This window comes from Ammospiza nelsoni, chromosome 2, assembly GCF_027579445.1.
Source record: "Ammospiza nelsoni isolate bAmmNel1 chromosome 2, bAmmNel1.pri, whole genome shotgun sequence".
NCBI lineage: Eukaryota > Metazoa > Chordata > Aves > Passeriformes > Passerellidae > Ammospiza > Ammospiza nelsoni.
In genome coordinates, this window is record NC_080634.1 from 86,812,695 (window position 1) to 86,837,168 (window position 24,474).

A 24,474-nucleotide genomic window follows, 5' to 3' on the forward strand; every position below is an offset into this window, starting at 1 on the left:
CCAGGATGTGTTTTTTTGTGGTAATGCAGCTCGGACATGGGATGAACATTGAAACAGCTCTGCTAAGAAATGTTTCTGCAATGCACAGCCTTTGACCAAACTGCTCCACCAATAGTAGGTGCATTGCCAGAGAGATTTTGTGAGCTACAGTAAACTTGAGCAAGTCTAGATACCATCATCATTGTAGTGATTAGGTACACCTTGTTTATGCAGTTGTTCCCAAGGATGCTGTTGTCAGTAACGGTGAATTACTGGATGGTGAATGGTGAATTCTTGGATACTAGGGGAAGAAAATTGAGGAAGTGTAAGGGAGAGGTGTCATGAAGTACCTGAACATGAGGAGAAGAGTCTGATGATACTCATGTAACATCTTACCACTGAGAAAATTTAGTTACCCTTATGACGCCTGGTCATGACACCTTGGAACAGGACACACAGATCATGGCCCATTCCTGACCACACAGTTTATGCACTAGTTTTTCAAAATGGAAGAAGATTAATGTGCCAAAGCACTAATATTTTACTTTAAAATCTATTAGTAGGTGATGTCATACCATTGCTTCTGTAATTATTAGGATAGGTATATGTGAGTATTTAACATTTTACAATTATGAGCGGATTCATTATTTTTTAGTGAGTGCATTTGACTTCTGTTCCAGCTAGATTAAATATTAACTGTGATCATGAACTAAGTTTTCATAAGACAGACTTGGTATTTCATTATAGTGGTGAAACTACTGGTAGTCAGATGTCAGTGGTTTGAAATATGTTACCTTTAGAGTCCTCTGTTTAATGCTAAAGATCTTGTGCAATAAATGCCCCTTTCCTGATCTTCTGTATCATCAGAGGTTCCAGAACTCAGGCCTGTGCTTGGTCCTCCAAATTTTCTCTGTCTGCTGCTGAAAAATGCTCTGTCTTTTTGAGTCTCTAAGATGCAAAACTCAAAAATCTTAAATCTCTTTTATCTTAGCTGCTGAATTTAATTTCTTCTGAGGGTGAGGAGTGAAGAAGTAGTACAGAAGTGCTCATGTGGTTGTCTGCTGCCCCTCATCAGGCTAAAACCAGAGCCCTGTAGGCATCCAGCCCAATCAAAGAGATTCTATAGCCAGCTTTTCAGGAGAGGGGATGAATGAGTCATGCCCAAATCTCAGTACAAGATCTTTGACCAAGTTCAATTGCCATTCTTGAATTTCAAGCCCCGTTTCAGAAGCAAATGGACTACTGTAACATGGAGTTTATAGCTTGCTGTAGGAAAAGAAAAACAATGTCAGGGTTTTCTATCCAAGAAAAGCAAAAAGGAAGCATGCTTAAGGAAAGGAATCTGCATGCATTGCTGCATTAAATATTGTATTGTTGCATACAGTTGCATTGAACTGTAAAAGAAGTTTCTTAGGCCTTCTTTGCTTTCCCATCCTAACAGAAGAGTGTCAAGCAACTTTTACACTGTGATGCTTGTGACCTGTGGCCTGACTTACAGCATTTCATAGATTATCAGGTTGGAAGGGGCTTCAAGAGTCATCTGTTCCAGCCTGTATTGGCAAAAGCACAGTTTAGACAAGACAGTTCAGCATTCTGTCCAGCTGAATCTTAAAAGTGTCCATGCTGGGGAAGTCTGCTACCTCCCTGGTGAGATTATGCTGTGAAACTTTTTTCTCTTCTAATAATAATCTCAAGAATAATTTGTACCATTATCCCTTTTCCGTGTCACTCCTTGTAAAAAAAGGAGTCTCTATCTTTGTAAGCACCCTTTCTGTATTGAAACATGTTGATAGGGTCTCCAGGCTGAACAAACCCAGTTCTTACAGCCTTTCCTCACATGACAGGCCTTCCAATCCTCTGGTCCCCTTTGTGGTCCTTCTCTGGATCCTCTGCAGCCTGTACGCATCTTTTTGCACAGTAGGAACTAAAACCGTGCAGTGTTCCAGGTGTGGTCTCGTAAGTGCCAAGTGGGATAAAGACTACTTTTATCAGTGCTGGTGACTCCATGTTGATGTAAGCCAGTATCTGGTTGGGTTTCTTTGCTGCAGCAGCACACAATATGTTCATTCATATTGAGCAGGCAATGTCAACCACGTGCCACACACCAACCAAGCCAGTGAATGTGTTGTAAAAGGTGAGCAGGTTTGTCAAGCATGATTTATCCTTCATGAATCCCTGCTTGCTTTTCCCAGTCATGGGCTTCATCTGACTTGTGATAGCCCCCCAGGAGGATTTGTTCCATTATTTCCCCAGGGACTTAAGTAAGTCTGATGAGCCTGGAACTTCCTGGATCATCCTTTAAGACCTTATTTTACATGTTAGTCACATTAGCCTTCTCGCTGCCTTCTGGGATATCCCCTGATCTCCACAGTTCTCCAAGGTTGTGGAAAGCCAAAAATTATGTCAGCCAGCTCTCTCAAACACTCTCAGGTGGATAATGTCAGGACCCATCAATTTGTAGGGGTTGAGCTCCTACAGCAGTTCACACACCAACTCCTTCTTCACTGATAGTGAGCCTATGTTTGCATCAACCTGGATTTTTGTTCCAAAGGCCAGAGGCCTAACAGTGCTGGTAAAGACCAAGGTGAAGAAAGTGTTGAGAACTTTTGCCTTTTAAGCATTGCTGGTGACTAATTCACCTTTCCTGTTGCACAGCAAGTCCATGTTTTCCTTCTGTTTTTACTGGTTGTTTACGTACCTGAAGAAACCTTTTCTGTGTTTTTCTTTTTTTTTTTTTTTTTTTTTGCATCTCTGGCCAATTTCAATTCAAGCTGACAAGCTGAGCTTTTGTTTTTCTAACTGCATCTCTGCAAACCTTGACAATGCCCTTGTAGCTCTCAGTGAGTATTCATTCCCTTTTCCTCTAGCCTGTACCCATCTAGTGTGATCCTACAGCCATGTGAGTTGTCACACCATGTTTCCATTATTCCTGTGACAGCATGAATTTCTGACTGGGTGCAGAGCCCCAATTCCTTGTGCTTGTTCCCTAGGCTGCTTGCATTGATATACATACACTTGAGGTGGTTAGTCCTGAGGAATATTTGTCTCAGCTTGAGTCTGGAGCTAGATGGTTCGGGTTGGTTTGGGTTCTAACATCCAACCCAAAACTATTCTATGAGCCAACAAAGTTAAATGAAAGATTCACCTTTCCAGAGAACATGGGAAAAAACAACCCCTCCAGGCAGGGGCGTAGCAAGGAGAAGGAGAAGAAAACTCTGGCAGACAATCCCATGACTTTTGTTTTCTGAATGAGGCTAAGACAGAGCTAGTGGTTCATTCTATCCTTCGTGATATTAAGGAAACCTACCCTGCACTCTGCTGCTGTTGGAGGTCTCGGAGTGTTTCATATCATTCTAAGATTGTATTTGCACTGCTCAGGCCAGCACCGAGGGTGCATGTGTGGGGTGGCCACAGGAAAAGCAAAGCATCCATGAACTTTTGATCTTTGCTCACAGTGTGCCGCTGGCAAAGGCACCGACGCACATCCCAGCCCTGTTGACTGTGCCTGGATGTGATCTGAAAGGCTCCATGCAGCAGGTCATGGGATGCGGTCAGGAAGGAATGCAGATAACAAGAGTACCCTTTCAGCTCTGGGCTCTGAAACGTGGCATTCAGTGCTTGCCTGACACTCCTCCTGCTCCTGGCCACAGCCCCTGGCCATGCAGCTGCTCCACAGGCCAAATGCTGCCCGTCTTCACAGGCCAGGGAGCTGCTGGGCATTTATGCCTTGCCTCAGGAGCACAAGGGCAGGACAGCAGTGTCCAGGTGATACAGGAAGGTCTACCTTCCTGCAGTACTGTAGTGGAAGGACCACTACATCACTCTCTGTACAAGAAGATACAAGAGCGAACGCCCTTTTGTGCACGAGCACATACGTCAAAAGAAGCATGAGACAGTACTTATTTCATAAGGGGAGCTTCATATCCAGAAGTCATCCCTTGTCCTTAGGATTAATCATAAATCAGCTGAGGCAATTACAAAGATAAACCTTTTTCTGTGTGGATCTCTTATTTATATAGAGGAAATGGCTTCAAATTCTGCATCTCACTGCACTTATGCTGGTCTCCACATCTATTCCAGAGTAACCACATACACCCCCTCTCCACTTTCCCACTCTGCACTGGTGTGGAATAGGGCAAGATAAATAACTACTCCAGGACTGTTACACTGGTGTCCATGCAGAGGCAAATCTTAGTCTTGAATGGGGTTATGGAGACATTATTTCTGTGTGTGGGGCAGAGCAGAAAATAATGCTTCTAGCAGAGGTGAAACTAATTTGCTTAAACTGGGAAGTTTTCTGAATTTTCCATGAAGGAAGTTACTTGACTGCCAAGATTTTTCAGTAAAGTTTAATAGTGATCAACAAGGCTTTTCCCTCCCTTCAAAGTTATATATTCCTCTACCACCTTTTTCAAAATATGTCTATAATTAATAGCGATGCATTGTGATAATTAATGAGTCACACCTATTTTATATATGATTCTGCTAGGAAAGTCATAACATTATTAAATAATATTTAACATGTCCCAGTCTGTTTTACAAAATCCATTCTGTCAGTTCTGTTGAGCAGAAACATCTCTACCTCAGCATTTGCCAAACTGGTAAGAAGAATTTTTTTCCCAGATTCTTTAAAGAAGAGGTGATTCCCAAAAGCTCACCAGTAAGAACATCTCACCATAAAATCCTTGTCTCCACGCTGGATTTGGACAGAGGAGGTATATTTCACAAGACACTCACTTTCAAAAAACTTGACAGTTTTTTGTTTCTGATCTTTACTTTCCACTGATGTAAATCCATCAGACCAGAAAGCCATACTGAAAGGAAAACAGCTCTGCAACATCACCAGGGATTGACCTCCAGGGACCTTGGCCAACTTTGCATTTCTGAGCTGCACACACGTTCGTCTCTGAAGGGTGGATCTGATGACACAGGGTGCTGAGGACTGCTCAGTCCTGGCAATGCAAAGTCCATCTCAGGGGCAGGAAAGCATCATGTCACTTCACAACATGGATAGCTCACCAGATGAAGGACCCCTGTCGTGCCAAAATTGCACCCCTACACAGAATAGTCCCTTCTCAGAGCAGATTGTCATTCCCAAGTTGGCTTTTCAGGCTAGTGGATGCTTAACCCAGGGCAGATACTTTGCAAACCCTCCCCACCCAGCAGGACCACGGTTATGGGTTATGATGTTATTAAGAACTGCTGTCTTCATCAGAAACAGACAAGTTTCTGAAAACTGAAATTGCCACAAGACCAGCCATGTCAGTAAATGAGTGCTCAGTAGTTTCAATTCACCTCCTTCCCAAAAGCAGCAGAAGTGAATGCAGGCTCAGATGGGTAGAGGGGGCACTGACTATTCCTGCAAATGCTGCTGCCTCAAAGCTGTATCAAGGCCATAAAATAACTGAATCTCCCACAAGTGCCACAAAGAGTTGTTTTACCATCTCCTGTGAGGCCTTAGCAGCAACTGTTACCACTCCATACGGCATGAGAAGGCGATACTGCATGGCAAGAATGAAGCCTTGGCTGAGTCGAAGAATTGTGTGTACAGATAATTTTTATCAACACAGCCTAAGTGATGAAACAGCCTTTCTGTACAAAACAGGAACTTTTGATCTCCTGACTCCTGGTCCTGTGCCTTAACCACATAGGAAGCTTGAAAATCTCCCACGGGCCTTTCCTCCCCTATACACGGGTATTTTGTCCACACTGCAAACTGCCTGAGACCAAGCCAGACCATCTTGGAAACAACCACCAACGCAGTACTGACATCCTGCAGCACACAAGGCAGTATTTTTTTTGTGGAATCCAGACTGAGAGGCAAAACCAGGTCTGAAGCCAAAAGTAATTTCCGGCAGTTTGTCCTGTCATCTTGTATCTTCTTTTTAAATTTTTTAGTAACTCTCCCTCTGCCATGACTGCACTCTCTATCCCATGTGTACACTCAGTCACAAGGGCTGGATGCCAGACACCAGTGAGATCTGTGTGGGAAAGGTGGTGCTAGCTGCTGGCACAAGTGAAGCCTTGGCATCACTGCTGGAACAGTTGAGGGTCTTTAACTCCTTTGTCCCAAACTGAAAAATTCCAAAGGTGGTGCCCTACATGGGTAACTCTGGTCACAAGTACCAAAGACTGAAGCCTGGTCAGTGTCTCTGCCAGGAGACAACAGTGCCAGGATCACAAGAAGGAAGGTGTCTGATTTGAACTCCAAAGCTCATTTCTTTCCTGGTTCTGTCCAGCCAGTTTTTGCCCAGGCATCCCTGTCCTCTGCAGGACCATGGAGGAAGAGCAACTCACCCAAGGCAGCCCAAATCTCACTACATATACCCACACAGATATTAAATGCATTTCATTTCTTCCTCCTGCTATGTACAGCACTTCATAACCTACTGACTACTGCATTGCTCAGGTCAGACAGCACTTCTCCTATCAACTTAATTTTGGGCATCAACCCTGTTCTCCAGGATGTTGCTGGGTCAATGTGAGGAAACTGATGAAAAACATGAGAAACAGCAGAAGCAGGAAGGACATATGCAGGAGTCTTGCTCAGAAGGTCTTTCCAGTTTAGGAGAAACCTTCACATTTTGCCTGTAGTTTTACCTGCAAAATTTTGATGTTACACTTTATTGCTTTTTTTCTCGTATGTGTTGCTGCCAAAGAGCTTAACAAAGCTCAGCTGACCACCAAACCACATTGGCACTTTTTGTCCCCACACACTGATGAAGTTTTCACAGGTAAACAAGAAGGTTTATACTCCTAGCTTAGACTTTATTTTCTAGAAGTGGTGTACCACACCCTAATTATGGCTAATTGCCAGTAATAAGTACATGCAAGTGCCCAGTAAAACTAAAGTTTCTTTTCAAACACTGACCATTTCCAGAAGAGAGTCCTAGAGTATTTTACAGTATATCCATGTTCTCCAAACAAATTTCTCAAAATGCTTATGCTGAAAGCTTTTTCACATATGATGCTAGTGCACCACACGTGAACTCCGTGGAGAGAGCTGATCAAAGATGAGCAGAGTCAGGAAACAACTGAAACAATTCTACTCTGTCTTTTGGAGTAATCTTTGCCCAATCGTAGTCGCTGACTGTCAGATGACTAAATGCAAAGAAGAGTGGTGCCTGTAGATATACCAGTAGCATTCACATTTGAGATGGATACTCAGATCAGCAGAATCTTTTCCAAGTATCAGGAGCATCAATTCACAAATAGTTTCTGTGTCACATTCACAGTTGTGTTGCTCTGCTGCAGTTTTCCCTTAGGACAATAACATGACACCATGAATATTTTTTCCACCAATTCCACACCTTTCAACTCCAGTTGAGTAAAAGAACTTGTGTTAGCATGCTTTAGTTAACACCACAATTTTTAATAAAAAGGTTTGCTGGGAGATTAGCCTTGAAATGCAACATCTGTAAGAAACTCTACATCTATACATTTTCTTTGATTTAAAAAGGGAAAATGTTTTATCAATGAGATCTTTGGAATCCACTGCTTTTGCTTTTTCTAGAAGAGTACTGCATGATTCACTTTTCCACATATGCTGATAAAGATGCTTGCAGGGGAAGCAAGTATATACTGGCCTGAAGATTTTTTTCACTAATATGTTAAGGAATATATACCATGATTATAAATGGGTCACATCCCCTAAACTCCCTGATGGGACTCAATGACCTTCTGTCTTTATTCAAAGGTTGTTTAGCAGCGTTTGAATGTAGTTTTGGAAGATTGATTCCTTTTGCTTCTCAGACTAGGAATTTGCACCTAAAAGCCCATTAAGAGCAAATCCCATTTTTTGACCACTTGAAACATTTTTTTTTCAAGAACTACAACTGGCTACTCAGAAATACTACAGCCTATTCGGAGTGGTGGTATCCACCTGTCTAGAAAAGGCAAAGGAATCTCTGGCAGCAGGCTGGGCAGCTTGGTGAGGCAGGCTTTAGGCTGCAGGACTTGGGTGGTACAGTCCAAAGTGGCAACACTCCCACCATCACAACCCAGGGGGAATAAGCCAGGTGTCCAAGCCGAAGGCGAACTCAGGGTCTATCTTCCACATTTTGGGAGTGGAGGCTTATTTAATAGAGCTGATACATTCTGGAAAGTTTTTACTCTCATCCTGCAGTGGTGACCACAGCTAGCCGTGGTCAGGGTGTCTTTTCTTAAACTGCTGATCCTTCTGCTGAGCAGTTCTGGACTCTATTGATCGTTCATGTCCAGGGACTGCAAGGGGAAGTTTAGACCTGTGACTTTCGCGCAGCCGTGCAAGGTTTGCCAGAAGGCGGCCTCCTCCCAGCGGCAGGCTGGCACAATTCCTGAGTTCCAGGTGTCGGTGTGGCGAGGAGAGCGGCGTGCTGCTCGCCCCCAGGTGTCACAGGGCGGGGGCGCCGCCGGGAGCGAAGGGGCCGGGCCGGAGGAGCCGCCGCTGCCCGCGGAGGGAGGCGCCGCTGCCGGGCGGCCCTGCGGCCCCTCGGGCTGGGCGGGCACAGCTGCCCCCGGAAAGCCCCGCAGGAATGCCAAAGCCCCTCTGCGCTGGTCTGAGCTCTGCAGCTTCACACAACAGCCGTCCTGCTTTCAGGAACTTGCTCCCTACTGAGAAATGAGTGCGAACTTCACTTCTAGCAGGCACTTGTTTAGAATGCATGGGCTATAATCCTATCTATCTATCTATCTATCTATCTATCTATCATCTATCTATCTATCTATCTATCTATCATCTATCTATCTATCTATCTATCTATCTATCTATCTATCTATCTATCTATCTATTATCTATCTATCTATTAATCTATCTATCTATCTATCTATCATCTATATCTATCTATCTATCTATCTATCTATCTATCTATCTATCTATCTATCTATCTAATCTATATCTATCTATCTATCTATCTATCTATCTATCTATCTAATCTATCTATTTACCTGGCTATCCATCTCAGCTTCAAACCCAGAATTTTCTCCATAAAAACCTCGATACAGGTTTGGAACCCCCATTTTTGCTCTGAAAAGACAAACAGCCAGGACCAACCCTGGTTTGCCACACAGCTCTGGCGAGTTCTGTGGGAACCAAGACGTGTAAGAATTTGGTATTACAAAAATGATCTGAGTCCAGACTCCAGTTAGCTCCTCTTTCACTCTACAGATTTACAGACTTAAAATCTTTAATCAAAGGAGTAGCATCACTGCTTTCTTTCACTAGTCTTTTCTAAATATGATTTTATAATTAACTAGTATTTCTTGCATCTTTTTGTTCCCATTGCAGATTCTTCTGCAAGTGCAAGGCTCATGTTCCTTCCATTTGGGACATCAGCAGCAAGCACCACTTTGTCTTGTATGAATATAAAATTTAATATTAGAATTAGGGAAGACTTTTTCCTAGCAATACAAAGACATCTAACAACACTGTGTCCCCAGCTTTCACAATTCCAGTGTATTCCCAGAATAAATGAGAATATCACAAATGTTTACCATGAGTGTAATAAAGGCCACAGTACTGCACATGCCAATAACCTGCCAGTAAACTGGAGTGTTTCTGCCAGCTCCATCGTGTGTGGCATCCTCCAGCTAACTCTGGATTTCTGCCTGGCCTTCAGTGTTATCATGGCTAACTTGGTGATGTAGCATGAGTCTTAATGAAAATGTAGTTTAAATGGGGTGGTGTCTGTTTGGTGAACTCTCACAGTACACAGAACAGTCTGTATCCCTTGGATGAGTGCCCTCTGGAAACCCTGCAATTACTATACAAATCAAGGATGTCTTACTTGCTCTTTGCTGTGCTGTCTTCTGTGTTTTACATGATTTTAAAGAGGGACACTTCACCTTTTTTAATGTTTTTACAGCATCTGCAGCTCTGTGGTCCTCATCCATGGCTGAAGCACCCAAGCAATGGAAACACAAATGAATTATTATAAAGTTGAAGGTAAATAATTTATCTTAATAAAGGGATTTTTTTTTTTTTTGGTATCAGAATAATCTTTGAAAGAAGAAGTTGTTTTACTTGTCTGCTTAAAATTGGATGGGAGGACACCTGTACATAATGGAAATTATATTTTCTGTGATTAAAAAGATGTTTCTCATGCTGGCAGATCTATTGCCCCACTACTGCAGGCAGGGGGTAGTTGAATTGTGATAATGGGGATAGATATAAATAGATTCACCTTCACAAAACATGAACAGGTACTTCTTGAGTTACAGGAATATAAATAAATTTCTATATCTTGACTTATTGTCCCCTTGGTGTTTGTAGACAACTAGATTAAACTGGAACTTGTGTTGCATCTGCTGCATGTACTCTACAGCCTATGGGAAAATATAAAAAAGAATGGAAAAAGCTTTGAAAAACACACTTTTTGATGATTAACTACCCCCAGCACAAATGGAACACTAACAGAAATTGCACAATGGTCCATTCACCTTATTGCATCCTCTCACCAGACTCCTGTAGTAAGCTGCTCCCTCCAGAAGCCAGGGAGACAGGCCACGGATGTACATCCCTGATGCTCGTCAAATTAGAACACTGGAGATAACTATTGATGACCTTATGGATAATCTTGAGGGAGCTGGAAGTGTTCATCTCATATTTAAATATTAGAAGGTCAAAAATGGTTATTCATCTTTCAGTAACAATTGCTTCTTTAGGAAGGCTCAGCTAGCAGAAACCATAATTGATGTTTAATAACATGCAGCTATTCAAGGCAAAATGTCAATAGCATCATTGTCTTTATGAAGAAGAAATGTTGCATTATTTTCCTTTGCTCTATTCTGCTTGTAGCCATGAAATTACCGTAGCATCTGTTCCTCCAGTTGGCATATACTATATGCAGAGTGTAGATTATATTATCTTTTATCAGCTTTTGTCTGATACAGACAAAAAGTTTTTGCCTGATGTAGTGCTTAATTATTATCCCACTGAGCACTGCAGTGGCATTTGTAAATCTCTGAAATTCTGGTATAAAGAACAAGAATGAGTGTTTGTCAGGATAATCTTGTTAGTAATTTCTGATGGCTGAAAAAGTGAATTTCCCCCTCTGCCCCACCTTTAAATCTCACCCCACCACCCACCCCTCCCCAATATTCCCAGTTTTTCCTAGTAAAAATTGCTAAATTTGTTCTTTTTTAATTTCTGTGGCAGTCTAACAATGGCACTTCTGCTCTGTTCTCCTCCTGCTTCATGCCCAAAGTGTCTCAGTGTCTGCTCAGTGAGGCTAATCCTGATCTGTGTGCTCTTTCTCTCTTTGCCGCCTGTTGCAGCCGTGGGAGGCTTTGGAAGGGCTGCCTTTGGGCAGGGAGTAACGGGTGCTGGGAGAAAGTCGAGTGCTAGTTCCTCACTGAAATCACATGATGGCAAATCTGGGAATTCCTGCTTCATTTATGAGTGTGCAGAGAGTGCAATGTCACTCTCTCCCCATCCAGAGATGCTTACTACAAAGAACTGAGCTGGATTCCACAGCAACAAAGTTATTTACCTAAATAAACTCTCTCTTCAGAAAGCAAGGGGCATCTCTTGACTCCTGCAGCTGAACCAAGCCTTTTGACATCTGTGCATCTTCTTTTTTTAAAATTGTTTTAGGTTTTTCTTTCCAAACAAAAGAACCTCTTCAAGAATTCTTCAAAAGAGCAGGTAAAATGCAATTTTTCTACAAGAAATGTTTCCTAGAATAGTTTAATGCTGTTCTCTTATTTTGTGAGGATAACTTTTAATATGTGCAATAAAATATTTCATATTAAAAGCTGATCAAACTTTGCAATTAGTGAAAGGTCTCTGGACAGCATTTATGTGTAACTGAGTGTTCAGCATTCTAAAACATCAGTGAGTGTTTTAAAACATGGAGTGTATGTTATAATATTAAATTTTTTTAGTTGTATTCCTATTTACCATTACTCAATTTCTCAAAAATGAACCTTTCTTAGTATATTTATATTTAAAATGTTGTTTTAACTTATTTTAGATTGTAGATTCTTCAAGGACTCACACTTCTTGCTATTGTTAGTATAGTTTATTGTTGCCCTTCTTACTCCATTTATGTATAAGGGATGAAGTTCAGGCTTATTTTTGGAGTGGTATTCTGTAAAACATGAAGCTTTGTGCATAAACAATGCATTTTTTGCATAAACTCATGCTAAAAAAAAGTTTATTTATCTCTGTGTTTGGAGATAACACATTGATGTGGACTGAATATATCTCTCAGGTAAAATGATTTAGTGAAAATTGAATCACTTTTTTAAGCATTCCTTTTAATGGATTTTACTCATGTTGGCTGTATTTGTAACAAGCTGTTGTGATTTTTCCAGTCACCTTGCTGGAGTAGTTTGCCAGCAAGGAAGCAGTCTGCAGACCAACAATGGGCTGGTCTGTTCTGCTCAGCCCTGCTTTTGCTGAAAGAGTAAAAGTGCAAAGCTTGCCCGCTTCCCAAGAGCTTGAGGTTTTATAAATTGGATGTTTGGTTTTCAATGGGACTTGAGGTGAGAAGTCAGGGGATCAGTCACTTAAATGTAGTTATAACCTTTTATAAGGGCAACTTTTACATGTATATATTTTTTAAAATATAATCTGTAACTCGTGTGAAATAGATGTTGAAGACCTGCAGATTTTGAGAGTTGCTCAGCTAACATGTAGGAAACATTCTGTGTTTCTTAATGCACTCATAGATGGAACACAGACACTTGTTTTCTGAACTCTCACAAAAATAGCTGGTCATTTCCATGAGGGCAACTGCCATAAGCTGCCAAAACTCAGCTTTCAATGCAGAATTTGGTCTAATGGTGGGGGGCTGGTTTGGACCTCCTCAGTTTTCTCTTGAGGCACCCTTGTGTTGTCTTCTGTGTTAAGCAGGACACCATGAGTTAGTCTGAAACAACACTGGAACAAAGAAGAGGAACCATGGATGGCAGAACTGCTGACATTTAGAGCTGAACAGATCCTAGTGAGTACAATCTAGAAAAATTGTCTGTGTTATGGGCTTTTCCTAGGCTAAATCTAGGAGGAGAAATGACTCCTCGCTGCAAACATTTTGGGTTCTGCTTGAGTAGAAACAAGAAAAATTCAGGCTCGTGGCCTGATGTCAAAGGAGAAATAGGGAAGAGGAGAGCATTATTCTAAGGGATTTTTCTATGATTTTTCATTCAGAAGGTACGTTAAATAAAGCTACATATATAAAAAAAATAGATATATATACTAGGAGAACTGAAAAGTTAAATTTTGCCCACTTTTTCACTGGGAAAGTACAAAAGGGATAAAATGTATCACAGAAGAAGAACCTTGTTAGACTGAGACAATGCAGCAATTATTTCTATAATGTTTCTCAATAACAATATCTACAAAAATACTGAGAGAAAAATCCCACAGTTTGTAGGTTGTTTATTTTTCTTTTTTTTTTCTTCATTCTTTGACTGAATGCTTTTGCCAGAGAACATTTTCCCCTGTGGATTAACTTTGAACTGCCAATTAAAAGTTATTGCTAAATCCTGTTACAGCAGAAAGCCTTCAGGCTCTTACTGTTAAGATTTGGCCATTGCTCTTTCACATAATAGATTAAACTGCTGGGATTTTGGTAAATTGCTTTCGTACATTTTGTAGGATAGCCACAAAGTCAGTATATTTTTTAGGCAAAAGGTAGGAACTGTATTAATTAATGCTAATTTCATTGAATTAAAAACAAAGGGCAAAAATTGGAATTGAGACGAGCAAATATTGCTCTGAGCACATTGTGTTAATAGTGCAATGAAGTTTGCCTATCAATTCAGTGATGACCTGGTTTCTTCTGCAAGAGCTTTACAAAACCCTACTTAGAAAACAAACTTGCTGAAATCTGTGTGGTAAAGTTTAGATGACCTTTCCTACAATTTTTGGGCAAAGGAGACAGAATACTGCAATAACTCTGCTGTTTCTGACAGGCACACTCTGTGTGTCATTGCTCTGAGCAGGGACAAATTGAACATTATCTCAGAAGCCCCAGAAAGCTTGGTGGTAATGGTTGGCAGATGTACTTTTTTAATGTGATCATAGTAGGATCATCAGTTCCTTTAAAGTCTGTGTGTTCAGCTAGGAATAGATCAAACAGGAAAGAGAAGTGAACCCAGTGATATTTTAATTTTCCTGAGAGAAAGAAAACCATTCTGCGACCATTAAAAAAGCTATATAATTCTTGCCAAAACCATCCACTCAGTCTCAGATATGATTACCATAAAAATGTGTTCAACCATAAATCAACATCTGGGTTTTCATATTTTCCACGCTTTAGCCCTGATTTTGTGATCTTGCTGAAAAGATTGAATGTCTTGATTTCTGCAGAAACATGACTGCACCCATCATTCTCCTATCAAAAAAGAGCAGAAAATGGGTGTCTTTTTGGATGAGTAAAGATAGCCTGGAATAAAATAAAAGTTGTGTTCCTGTTCACCAAATGAATGGATGCTTCTGTGCAGGGTACAGTATCTTCTGGTTATGAATGACTTTTTCTTGCATGCATCAGCTTGTGTTGAAGCCATCTTCATGGCACCAATCAAAAGAAGGTGTAGGCTGGCCAAAATCCTTCTGCAGCATTCAGTTGGTTTAGGTACCAGGTCTGTGGTATTTCAGGAACCTATAAAAAAAGTGAAACAAGTATTTAAGAGGAGTCCTTGATAACTGGTAGCAACAGCCACAGTGAGGTTTTCTGGGGCTTTGGACATCTCTGTCAGAGAAGATGGCTTTTAAAACAGAGCATCTGAAAGTGCAAAAGGACAAGGGGCTATTGAGGTTTCTCTTTAGGTACATGGCACAGGACCAAGTAGGGCATGGAGACATCTGTCCTCCATAGGTTTTTTTCAGTATGCTTGCAATCCCCAGCCATCTCTACCACCCCTCTCTCCCTCTATCCCTTGACAGCAGATGTCCTTATCTTCTTTTGTGGTGATATGTCACTTCAGAGCCTCGCAGCGTAAAGCAGCTCAGCGCTGTAGAGGTCTCATTTGATGCTCATTGCTGTTGTTAATTTGCATAAACTCATGCAAATTTTTACTCTTTTGTTGGAGGGAGGTAATTGTTGCTTTTATTTGATCTATGGCACTGCCAGCACACCCTGTGGATGCCATGCTTGAAGCCTTCTCTAACCATTTCTCTCCTCTGACATCAAATGCTTGTAGCAGAAAACTTCACCGCTTTTACACATATAATTACAATTTTTGGCTTATGGTAACATGGACAATGCATCTGCTACATTCCTTTTTGAATTAAATAAAGAATCTAGACATGATGAGTCTTACAACTTGCAGCTTCTAAACTGACAACAACATTGATTATTCTTTTTTAATAAACTGGTCTTTGGTCTTTCTGGTTGCTTCACACAAAGGGACAATAGGATTGGGGTTTTTTCTTGTTTTTTTTTTTGGGGGGGGGAGGGATTGTGTTTTGTTTTTTTTTTTCCCCACTGGTTTCCATATGTTGAATTCTGCTTGTCCCCAGCAAAACTGCTTTCTGTTAATATTGCTGTGGTGTTGCAGCTTGCAGCTCAGCCACCAGAGGTTTGGATCTGGAAAACGAGGTAGTGCCTTATTCAGCTAATGCCACAGCTGGGCTGCAGCTCTCAGCAGCCTAACAGGGGTGCCCTACAGGGCACTCTACCAGCAGGGTTAGAAGTGGTGCCATTGCTTTTCCCTGACTGCTATAATGACTCTTGAGAAATGTTTACTCAAGTATAAAGGAGAGGGGAGCTCTCTTATGCTGGGATAGTCCCAGGTTGACCCAAAAACAGAGGCTTGCTCTGCCCTCAGGCTTTGCATCTAATTGTGTAATATTTTCTTTTCTATTGTTCATGGGATAATTTGTTAAAATTCTCTTTTTTTTTACCTGTTATGAGAACAGGAGGACTTGAAATGTATATTTTCATCCCAGTCCAGTGTCAGTAAGCCAATACAGTTGCATGACTTTTTGATTTCTGGATTTGTGATTATCATAGATTTGTTAATTACTGCACAGGGAAGCAGCTATCCCATAGGGTGTGATGCACAGCTGGGATGTATTTTGTGCTCTGAAAGGAGGAGCAGCACAGTGAGGGCACTGAAGCACAGCTCCAGCTGCACCATGTGGGAGTGCTGGGAAGTTTACTGGTTTGTTTGAAACTAAATCAAAGCAGAAATATAAGTGTGATATTTGGTGCCAGACTCTTTTTCTTGAACACCATCAAAGGGCATTTATGGGTGATTTTTCCTCTGAAAGTGCTTCTCTTTCAAAGAGAAGTAAAGAAATACAGCATTTTGTACTTGCTTGTCCTAGAAATGCATTTTTGTTATAACTGTCATTTTACAAGTTTGCTATTTGCTTTTTAATCAGAACAGCTGGATTGGTTAAACTGTTTTGTGAAAACCGTATTTAGTTCATAGCACAAACATAACAAATATTTGAGGTATTTCCATTTTCTTGGAAACAGTGCAGGGACAAGGTGATAAATAGCAAAAGATACACTATGTATAAATTGGAGAGGTGTCACAACTGTTCAGGATCTAGCTGACAAGCTGCTACTCCTCTTAAACTACATCCTCTCTTAACTCAGACATTAATCACAGTCTATAGGCATAACCATAATTGAGGCAATATTTCTTCATCTGTAGAGACATCATCCAATGATTATGTATGATTATGAAAGAGTCATTTTAGTGTTTGCATGCCTGTCTGTACTGCTTTATCTTTACAAACTGTGTCTGTTAATTTGGGCCTCTAGTTTTAGTTCCTAGTACAATTCATGCTATAAAAGCTGTCATAAACTCCACAAAACTGTGGAGATCTCATGATAAATGAGTAGTTTGGAAATTTGCATTAATCAGTCTAATCAGAGTTCTGGAGGCAGAAATATCTGTTAAAGCAGTATCACTTTTGATCAGCAATGGTCATCATCAACAATGTTCATTCAAAGCACTTTTGAATGTTTGTCATTTGTATTTAGGAATGCATCCAGGAGGATTTGTGGTTAAGGGGCTGTTTAGAGCAAAAAATAGTTTCTACGTGTTTGGTAGCTCCAGCAATATACTTTCTTTTACCTTTTCAAGGACAAAGTGTATCTTTGTAAATCACTGTTGTCTTCTAATTTCCTTATTAGGTAATTAATCTTGCTCTCTCTCACCAGTAGCAGGAAGAAATTTACCTGGCAGTTGTGAATGACCAGGGGCTAATTACAGAGCTTTGATAAAATATCACTACAATTGGAAAGTGATATTTCACTTATTTTGTGAAATTAGGCCTTGGAATATACATGGACAGAGAGCTGAGTACCTCAAAGCTAAAGCTTCTGAAAATTGGCAAGGAGGGGACAGGCAGAAATACTTCAGTACTGCTTCTGTAAAAAATGAGGCAGCTGAACACACTTACTAATAGGCACAAGACAATTTGTGAGGAGAGCCCTAAATATCCTCAAACATGGCTCAAGTTTCAGTCAAAGACCTGAGTTTTTCAACAATAGGCTAAGTCTCTTACAGTCTGTTGAAAGAAAAAGCACCTTAGGTTTTGGTGTGGTTGTTTTTGTTTTTTTGGTTTGGTTGTTGTTGTTTTTTGTTGTTGTTTTTGTTGGTGGATTTTTGTTTGGTTTTGGTTTTTTGTTTGTTTTTGATTTTGGCTTTTTTTTGCTGGTGTTTCATACTCACTTTTATAACTGCTACATTTATTTTTTTTTTTTCCCAAAATTGGCAGTCTTGTGCTTGTATACCCTTAGTGTTACATGAAGAAGCTCAGAAGCACAGGAGAAAAAGTGCTCAACTATAGCCAGTAGTGGACAGTTATCTTTTATCTGAGCTGGACCAAGTCACTGCCCACAAATGTCTCTTCATGCAGCAGCCTGAGGGAGGCTCTGGCAGAGCAGGGAACCAGGGGGGGTTTCAGGAAGCATGTGGGGAAATAGGAATCTGTTTGTAGATCCCCACCTCCTCCCACAACGGGTATTGCATCCAGCTGCTCCTCAGACTGTTGGAGTGTGGCCAGGAATGCCTCACTGCTCTCTGAGGAATTTTACATAACGGTCTGGCTGGTCAGCTGAGGGCTGAGTGTCAGTCAGCCAAGTGCTCTGGCTGTTCTCCTGTGTGATGGGGGGGTCTGGCCCTCCCCTCCATGCCTGTGCTATAGTTTCAGGTGGTGGCTTGCAGAGATGGTGTGAAGAATAATTTTCATGAGTCACTTGATAAAATAAGGACCTTGTGAATTGATAAGGAGACCTAAACCCTTAGAGAGAGGGGATTAGGTTCCTGGTCCTTAGACACTGAGACACTTCAAAAACATTTGCCATTGGTGTCTTGGTGTCAAGAATAAAGATTTCAGAAATAGGAGGCATCATGAAGATTCTCTAAGTGACACTCTCATGGTTGAACTTGGCCTCAAGATACACAAACTTCATATCTGTGTCTCCCAGGAGACAGAAATGTACTGGCTACTGGGAGCCCATTCCCTTCTCTTGGATTCACATGTTCAGGAAGTGTCTGGCCCAAACATTGATCTGTTTTGGGTACTCCAGCTGACAGGACTGTGATCTGTCATATGCCTTGGCTAACTTTGAAGCCAGGGCTGGTTTCAGCAGGGACTGGACTAGGTAATCTGAAAAGGTCCTTCCGGTCTGGATTGTTCTTGATTCTATTTCCTCCCCAACAGTGAGGCTTCAGATGGCTTCTGATGTTCCAGGGAAGAAACTTCAAGCTTCATTTTACCCACAGGATTAGTGCCATGACCACTGGCTGACAAGTTCCCTTTTCTTTGAAAGAAGACATACACAGAAACTGGTATGGTCAACCAGTTTGCAGAAACTGGTGTAGTTCCAACAGCTTGTAGTGGTACATATTAGCAGGAGACTATCTAACATCAAGTCAAATGTTGGTGGGACATTCAAATGCAAATCTAGTTTTGGACCAGACATTTTAACCCAGCTTCCCTCTATTTCCAAATAGAAATGGTCTCCCAAAGAAGTCCCAAGAGGGACTTTAGAGTCCCTCTTTTGGTTTGTTTTTAACCAGAAAGTTTGCAGTTGTCTAGGAAAAACCTTGTTCTAATAAAATACCAATTGCAATGAAGTGTCATGGGTCAGGAGCTCCTTGGAGCAGGAAGTTGTGGATGGTTGGTGTTTTCATGGGTTCACCAGGTGTCTGGGTGTGTTTGTGCCCTGGAAGTCCAAATGGGCTGTGGAGAACAAAGCTATCTGCTGAGGAGCTGCAAGTCTCTGTAGGCTGGGGAAGGCAGGATATGGGATTTAGGGCAGAGGGAATGTAGCTATGAGCTGTTTTGGGATGGACAGTCTCCAGGCATGGCATTGCATGCCTATGAGCAGATTTGCTGAGTAGTGCCTTAACTTTAATCTCGCTGCATTTTGGCAGCAGTGCTGTGGTTTTTCCTACACATATTACATCCTCACATGATCATGTATCCTAATGACTGTCTTACTAATGTACATGTTTTGGAGTAGAAATATTTTTGCAAATACTTCAATAGAGGAAGGGAATGAAAGGAGAGCTTCTTGTGTCATTGTGTATTTGTTGTTTTGTTCAGCTGCAGGCTTTTAAGTTCATATGCAAGTTTGGGCAGCAGCTAGTGCATCATGCTTGTGCCTGCCTCCAAGCAATTTTCCTAGCTGAGTAAAAATAAAAAACAGGAAATGCATGGAGTTCAAAACAAGTAAATGTGAATTTAGACTCAGAGAAGCATCTTTGAAAAAAGAGATATAACAATCACACATACACAAGTACTTACAGTTTGAACTCTCATTTGTTTTAAGAATCTAAGGGCTGTTGCTCTATGCCTGTAACCTTGGTGACCTTTGATGTGTTGGCATTTCGTGTCAGCCTGTTAAGGAGCATTCCTTTCCTCCTGAGCATTGTACAATTCTGTAACATTTTTCTTCTGAAGAAGGAGCCTGAGTAATTTCAGTGAACAATATGAGCTTTGATATCAATGAATAATCTAATATGGGTTTTTTAAAGTACCATATGGTAAAGCATTTTCTTTTTGTCCTTGACATTTTCTGTGCATTGTCCTTGTTGGCTCTCCAAACCCACTAAGCAGTGAACTTTTTCACACCATCTATGGCAGTTTTATCTGCATCTGCCAGAGGGGACAGGATGACTTGTTCCAATCCATCCTTGAGGACAGTTGTTCAGGAGTTCTTAACTAGCTGTGTGTTGCAAGTTTGTAGTTTTTTCTCTTTGGGATGTGTGTGCTAATCTTTCATACATTTTCCTTTCCTCCATTTTATATGACTAGTGGATGTCAGTTCCAGTCTTACTGTGCACATTGGAAGGTGGGTTAGAAGTGTTTATCGGAACCAAATCTCCACAGCACCCCCCCAGTGCTGTGCTTTTGTTTGTGTGGAGGAAGAGTCTCAGAGTGCACAAACTTGACTTGCAGCTGAGATTTAACCAAGAGATGTGCTCTCACTACTGCTGGGTCCATCGGACCACACAAGGGACAGTCTACACTAAAGCTTTTTGAGATGTAAATAGTGTACAGTTTAGATATTCAGCACCAGTCCTTCACCCTATAGATTCATTCCTATTGTGCCACACCAATTACTAACACAGATGTGGCCACAGATGGCTCAGGGAGTACTTTTGTCTTCTTTTATTACTATTTGGAACAATAAATGCAGTGCAAGGTGATATATGAGATATTGTAATGTGCTTCTGTTCCTAACTCCTCATGGTGTTTTCCCAGCCCAGAACAAATGGTGTACTTCTCTCTTTACTAGGTCGATTGTCTAATATCTCGTTGGCCACGTTGAAAGCAGTTTTTTGCTTCCCTTTTACACTCTCTCTGTGTGATGCACCCAAATGCAGTTGATGTTTCAACTCCTAATCAAAACCCAAAGCCTCTGAAACCCTGAAACCAGGCAAACTTTGCTTTGCAGTGGCACTGGTTGCTTTAGTTAGAGGCTAGAGAGTCTCACAATAATCTAAATTGCAGCTGGTCATCAAAAAAACTAGGAAAACTTTGCATACAATCACACCTAGCTTGGTCTGGTGTTGAGCAAGGAGTTGGTGTATCAGAAGACACTCATACACTCCTTTTTCTTTTTTCAAGGAAATTCTCAGCAGGTAGGTACTAATTTGTGCATCACTTGGTCACTTCTCTCCAGGCAGCATGTGACATATTTGGTGTTGTGTACCCACATGCTAGCACCCATATGTGCCAAATATATGAAGGTTGTAACTTCAGAGTGTATATCTTTATAAAGGCTGTGTGGTCATTGATGCCATGAGAATGCACTTTTCTGCTAGCATTTTCTGTGCATCAGATTTCATACTTGGTCCTTTTCTTGTCTTGGACATAGAGGCTGTTCAGGTGCTAGAAGCTGTGTATGTAGTAAGGTAAGTGGTAAGGAAATGATCCTGAGTTATGTGTCTGATAAGATCCTGATGAAACTCCTGCATTTACAGAAGATTGTATCACTGAGGATGTCAGCAGTCACTCTTTTTACTCCATTCCCTCTCTCATAGCACCTCTTTGCATCTCTTTCTTACCTTACTGTTTATAGCATAAGTAAGCATAAGACTCAACTCTGTCATGACACCCATGCTTCAGCTTAACTAACTTAAATGGTCCAAATTAAATAATAGTAAACAAATTCATTTGCATACATGTAGAAAACACAATGAAGCTTAGTGGTTTTAGTGTAAAACCATTTTCCCTTGTCCTATCTCTATCTTGTGTAAAAAGTCCCTCTCCATCTATTTTATAAACTCCCTTTAAGTAGTAGAAGGTACTATAAGGTCTCTCCAAAGCCTTCTCTTCTCCAAGCTTAACCACCTCAACTATTCCAGACTGTCTTGAGAGGAGAGCTGCTCCAGTTCCTCTGATCATTTTTCTGGCTCTCCTCTGGACTTGCTCCAACAGATCCACATCTGTCTTGTACTAGGGACCCCAGAGCTGATGCAGCACTGCAGGTGGGGTCTCACCAGAGCAGAGTAGAGGGGCAGAATCCCCTCCCTTGACCTGCTGGCCAGCTGATTTCAATGCAGCCCAGGACATAATTGGCCTTCTGGGCTGTGAGTGCAGATTGCTGGGTCATGCCCAGCTTTTTGTCCACCAGAACCTACAAGTCCTTCTCCACAGGCTTGCTCTCAATGACAACTTCTCCCAGTCTATCCTCATATCTGGGACTGCTCTGATCTAGGTGCTGCACCTTACACTTGGATTTGTTCAGCTTCATGAGGTTCTTATGGTCCACTTCTCAGGCTTTGCCCATGTTCCTCTGGATGACATCCCTTCCATTTGTTTTGTCACCTGTGCTGCTCAATTTTGTGCCATCTGCAGACTTGCTGAGGGAATACTTGATTTCATTGCCATTGAAAGGAACATTAAAGTGCAAAAGATGTGAAAGTCACATGAGAAAGTAGATTGCCATGAGCTTTTTACCCATACTCTGAGTGTTAAAAGGAAGAAAAGTCACTCTACTTTCATTTCCCAGAATCTCTTATTATGCCATACAGAGAATTAGAACCACACATGAGTCAGTGACATCCTTTGCAAGGCTGTTGGGCAGTCCCTGCATGAGCTGCAGTAAAGCATCTGTGCATGTGTGGGTGCTGGGTGGGACCCACCTGGGCATGCCTTAGCATCCCACCAAGCGCAGAAAGCTCCTCCTGGGCACACAAGAGTCCCTTTTAGCAGCTTCCCAAGAGAAACAGAGCCTGAGGCCTCTCAGTTTTGAAACAAGATTTGGACTGACAAGAGGAGCACATAATCAAGTCTCTCTCTGGCATGACCTATTGGGAGGCATTTCTGCTGGTTCATCAGCTCGGGGCTGGGAGAGGAGGCTGCAGGCATCATCATCATCATCATCATCATCATCATCATCATCATCATCATCATCATCTTCCTCCTCTACAGAGAGGGTGAATAAGCCAATCCACTGGGACTGGAATCATGAGGGTCAAAGACCCAGAGACAGCCTGCTGGGCACAGGGGCTCAAAGGGAAAAAGCAGAGTCATTCTTCTTCTCCTTTGGAGGGTTCATTTTTAGAGATTTTTACTTTTACTGCTGGAAAATCCAATTAAAATACAATGTCTGGCTAAATGTGGTATCCTCATCACAAAAGAATAATAGGCTCTCTGCATTTTGTGTGTCTCTCAGCTAATGAGTTCTCCCTTTTTATAGAGAAATTCTGAAGACAGATTTTTATTATCTTTTAAAATTATTATTAAGAAAGGAAAAAAAAGATAATCTTAATACAGTACCTCTCAGACATTCAGCCCATGTCGAGGGCTGGCAAGGCATGTAGAGAGTGATTACAGCTTCCTATTTTATTGCTGAGTGGCTCTATAAATAATAGTATTCAATGAAAATTGCTGGCAGAAGTATTGCTTTTAAAACATGTAAATGTACAAACCCCTCCCCAATAGCTAGATGCTTTTTTTTCACCTAGGCCTCCTAAGGCTTTATAGGTCCAAAAGGAACCGATTTTCTTAAGGATTTTTGAAACAACTTTTCTCCGCTGTGATAACGATTTTTGTTTTCCCTCATCACTATCAGAGATCTGCAAAGCTAAGGTCTAAAAAACCAAATTTCAGTTGATACTGAGGCTGATTTACTTCCTGAGCTGGAAAATTAACCTCAAATGAATTTGAGATCATGGACCAAAAGCAAATCTGTACAGCTGGACTTTCATAGCATTTGGGGCTGGAGGGGGAATCTTGACTCCATCTCTCACCTTCTTATCACACATTTGCACATTTTGGACAGTTTTCCAAGTGTTGGACTGAGAGTCATGCCTTGTCTAAGCAGATGTCCCACTGATAGCTGCAGTCCAGAAGACATTTCCAGGCTGCTGTCCTCAGCAGTTTGTTTCAGTACATAATCAGTGTGATGACTTAAAAAAAACTTAATAAAAATCAGGCTGTATCTCCTGTTTGAATTTAATTGCTGTCAGCTTCCAGCCTTCACTTTGTGTCATGCCTTTTCCATTAAGTGCAAAAGCCTTTTAGAACCAGATATTTTGTCTCTGTGAAGGTGGCCCAGTAACTGTGCCATTGCTACATCCTTTTGTTTTTTTCTTTTGAAAAGTGGAAGCAGATGGAATACCAACAATCTCTTTTGTGGTATGGCACTTCTCAAGCTCTTGAATTATTTTCATGGAGGTTGGTTTGTTTTGGTTATTTTTCCCCTATACTGCCTCCCTCCTTCCAAATTCTATTCCAAAAGGGGACCCCGGAAATTTACGCAGAACTTGGAGAGTAACAAATTCTTACATGGAGAGAAAAAACCAATCTCAGTTCCTACCCACTTACACCTTCAGGATTGTATTCATCCTTTTGCTACATGGTGCAGGATATTGTAGCCTTGCTTTGTCCGTTCAATGTCGGGCCATTTTGCAGGGCCATAGCTCTTTGAGATACAGCTTCATTAAACTTTTTTTTTCCTGTAAATAGATTTCAATCCCTATTCCTGGACTTATTGTTTGCATGAGTCTCTTTGCAGAGATGTTTTCTCTAAATGGGCCCAGCAGACTGCCTTAAAAACAATTTCCAGCCATAAAAATTCAAATTAAATT

The 24,474-nt window shown here is 41.3% G+C and overlaps 1 protein-coding gene across 1 annotated transcript in view; it reads left to right on the forward strand.

The window, feature by feature from the left end:
- The first annotated feature begins 11,390 nt into the window (after positions 1 to 11,390).
- Positions 11,391 to 24,474, forward strand: part of OCA2 (OCA2 melanosomal transmembrane protein) — a 186,344-nt gene continuing 173,260 nt past the window's right edge. Inside the window, exons 1-2 of the mRNA XM_059465987.1 lie at positions 11,391 to 11,602; positions 12,815 to 12,905. Coding sequence (XP_059321970.1) covers positions 12,867 to 12,905 — 39 coding nt within the window. The 5' untranslated portion in view covers positions 11,391 to 11,602; positions 12,815 to 12,866. The remainder of the gene's footprint in view (positions 11,603 to 12,814; positions 12,906 to 24,474) is intronic.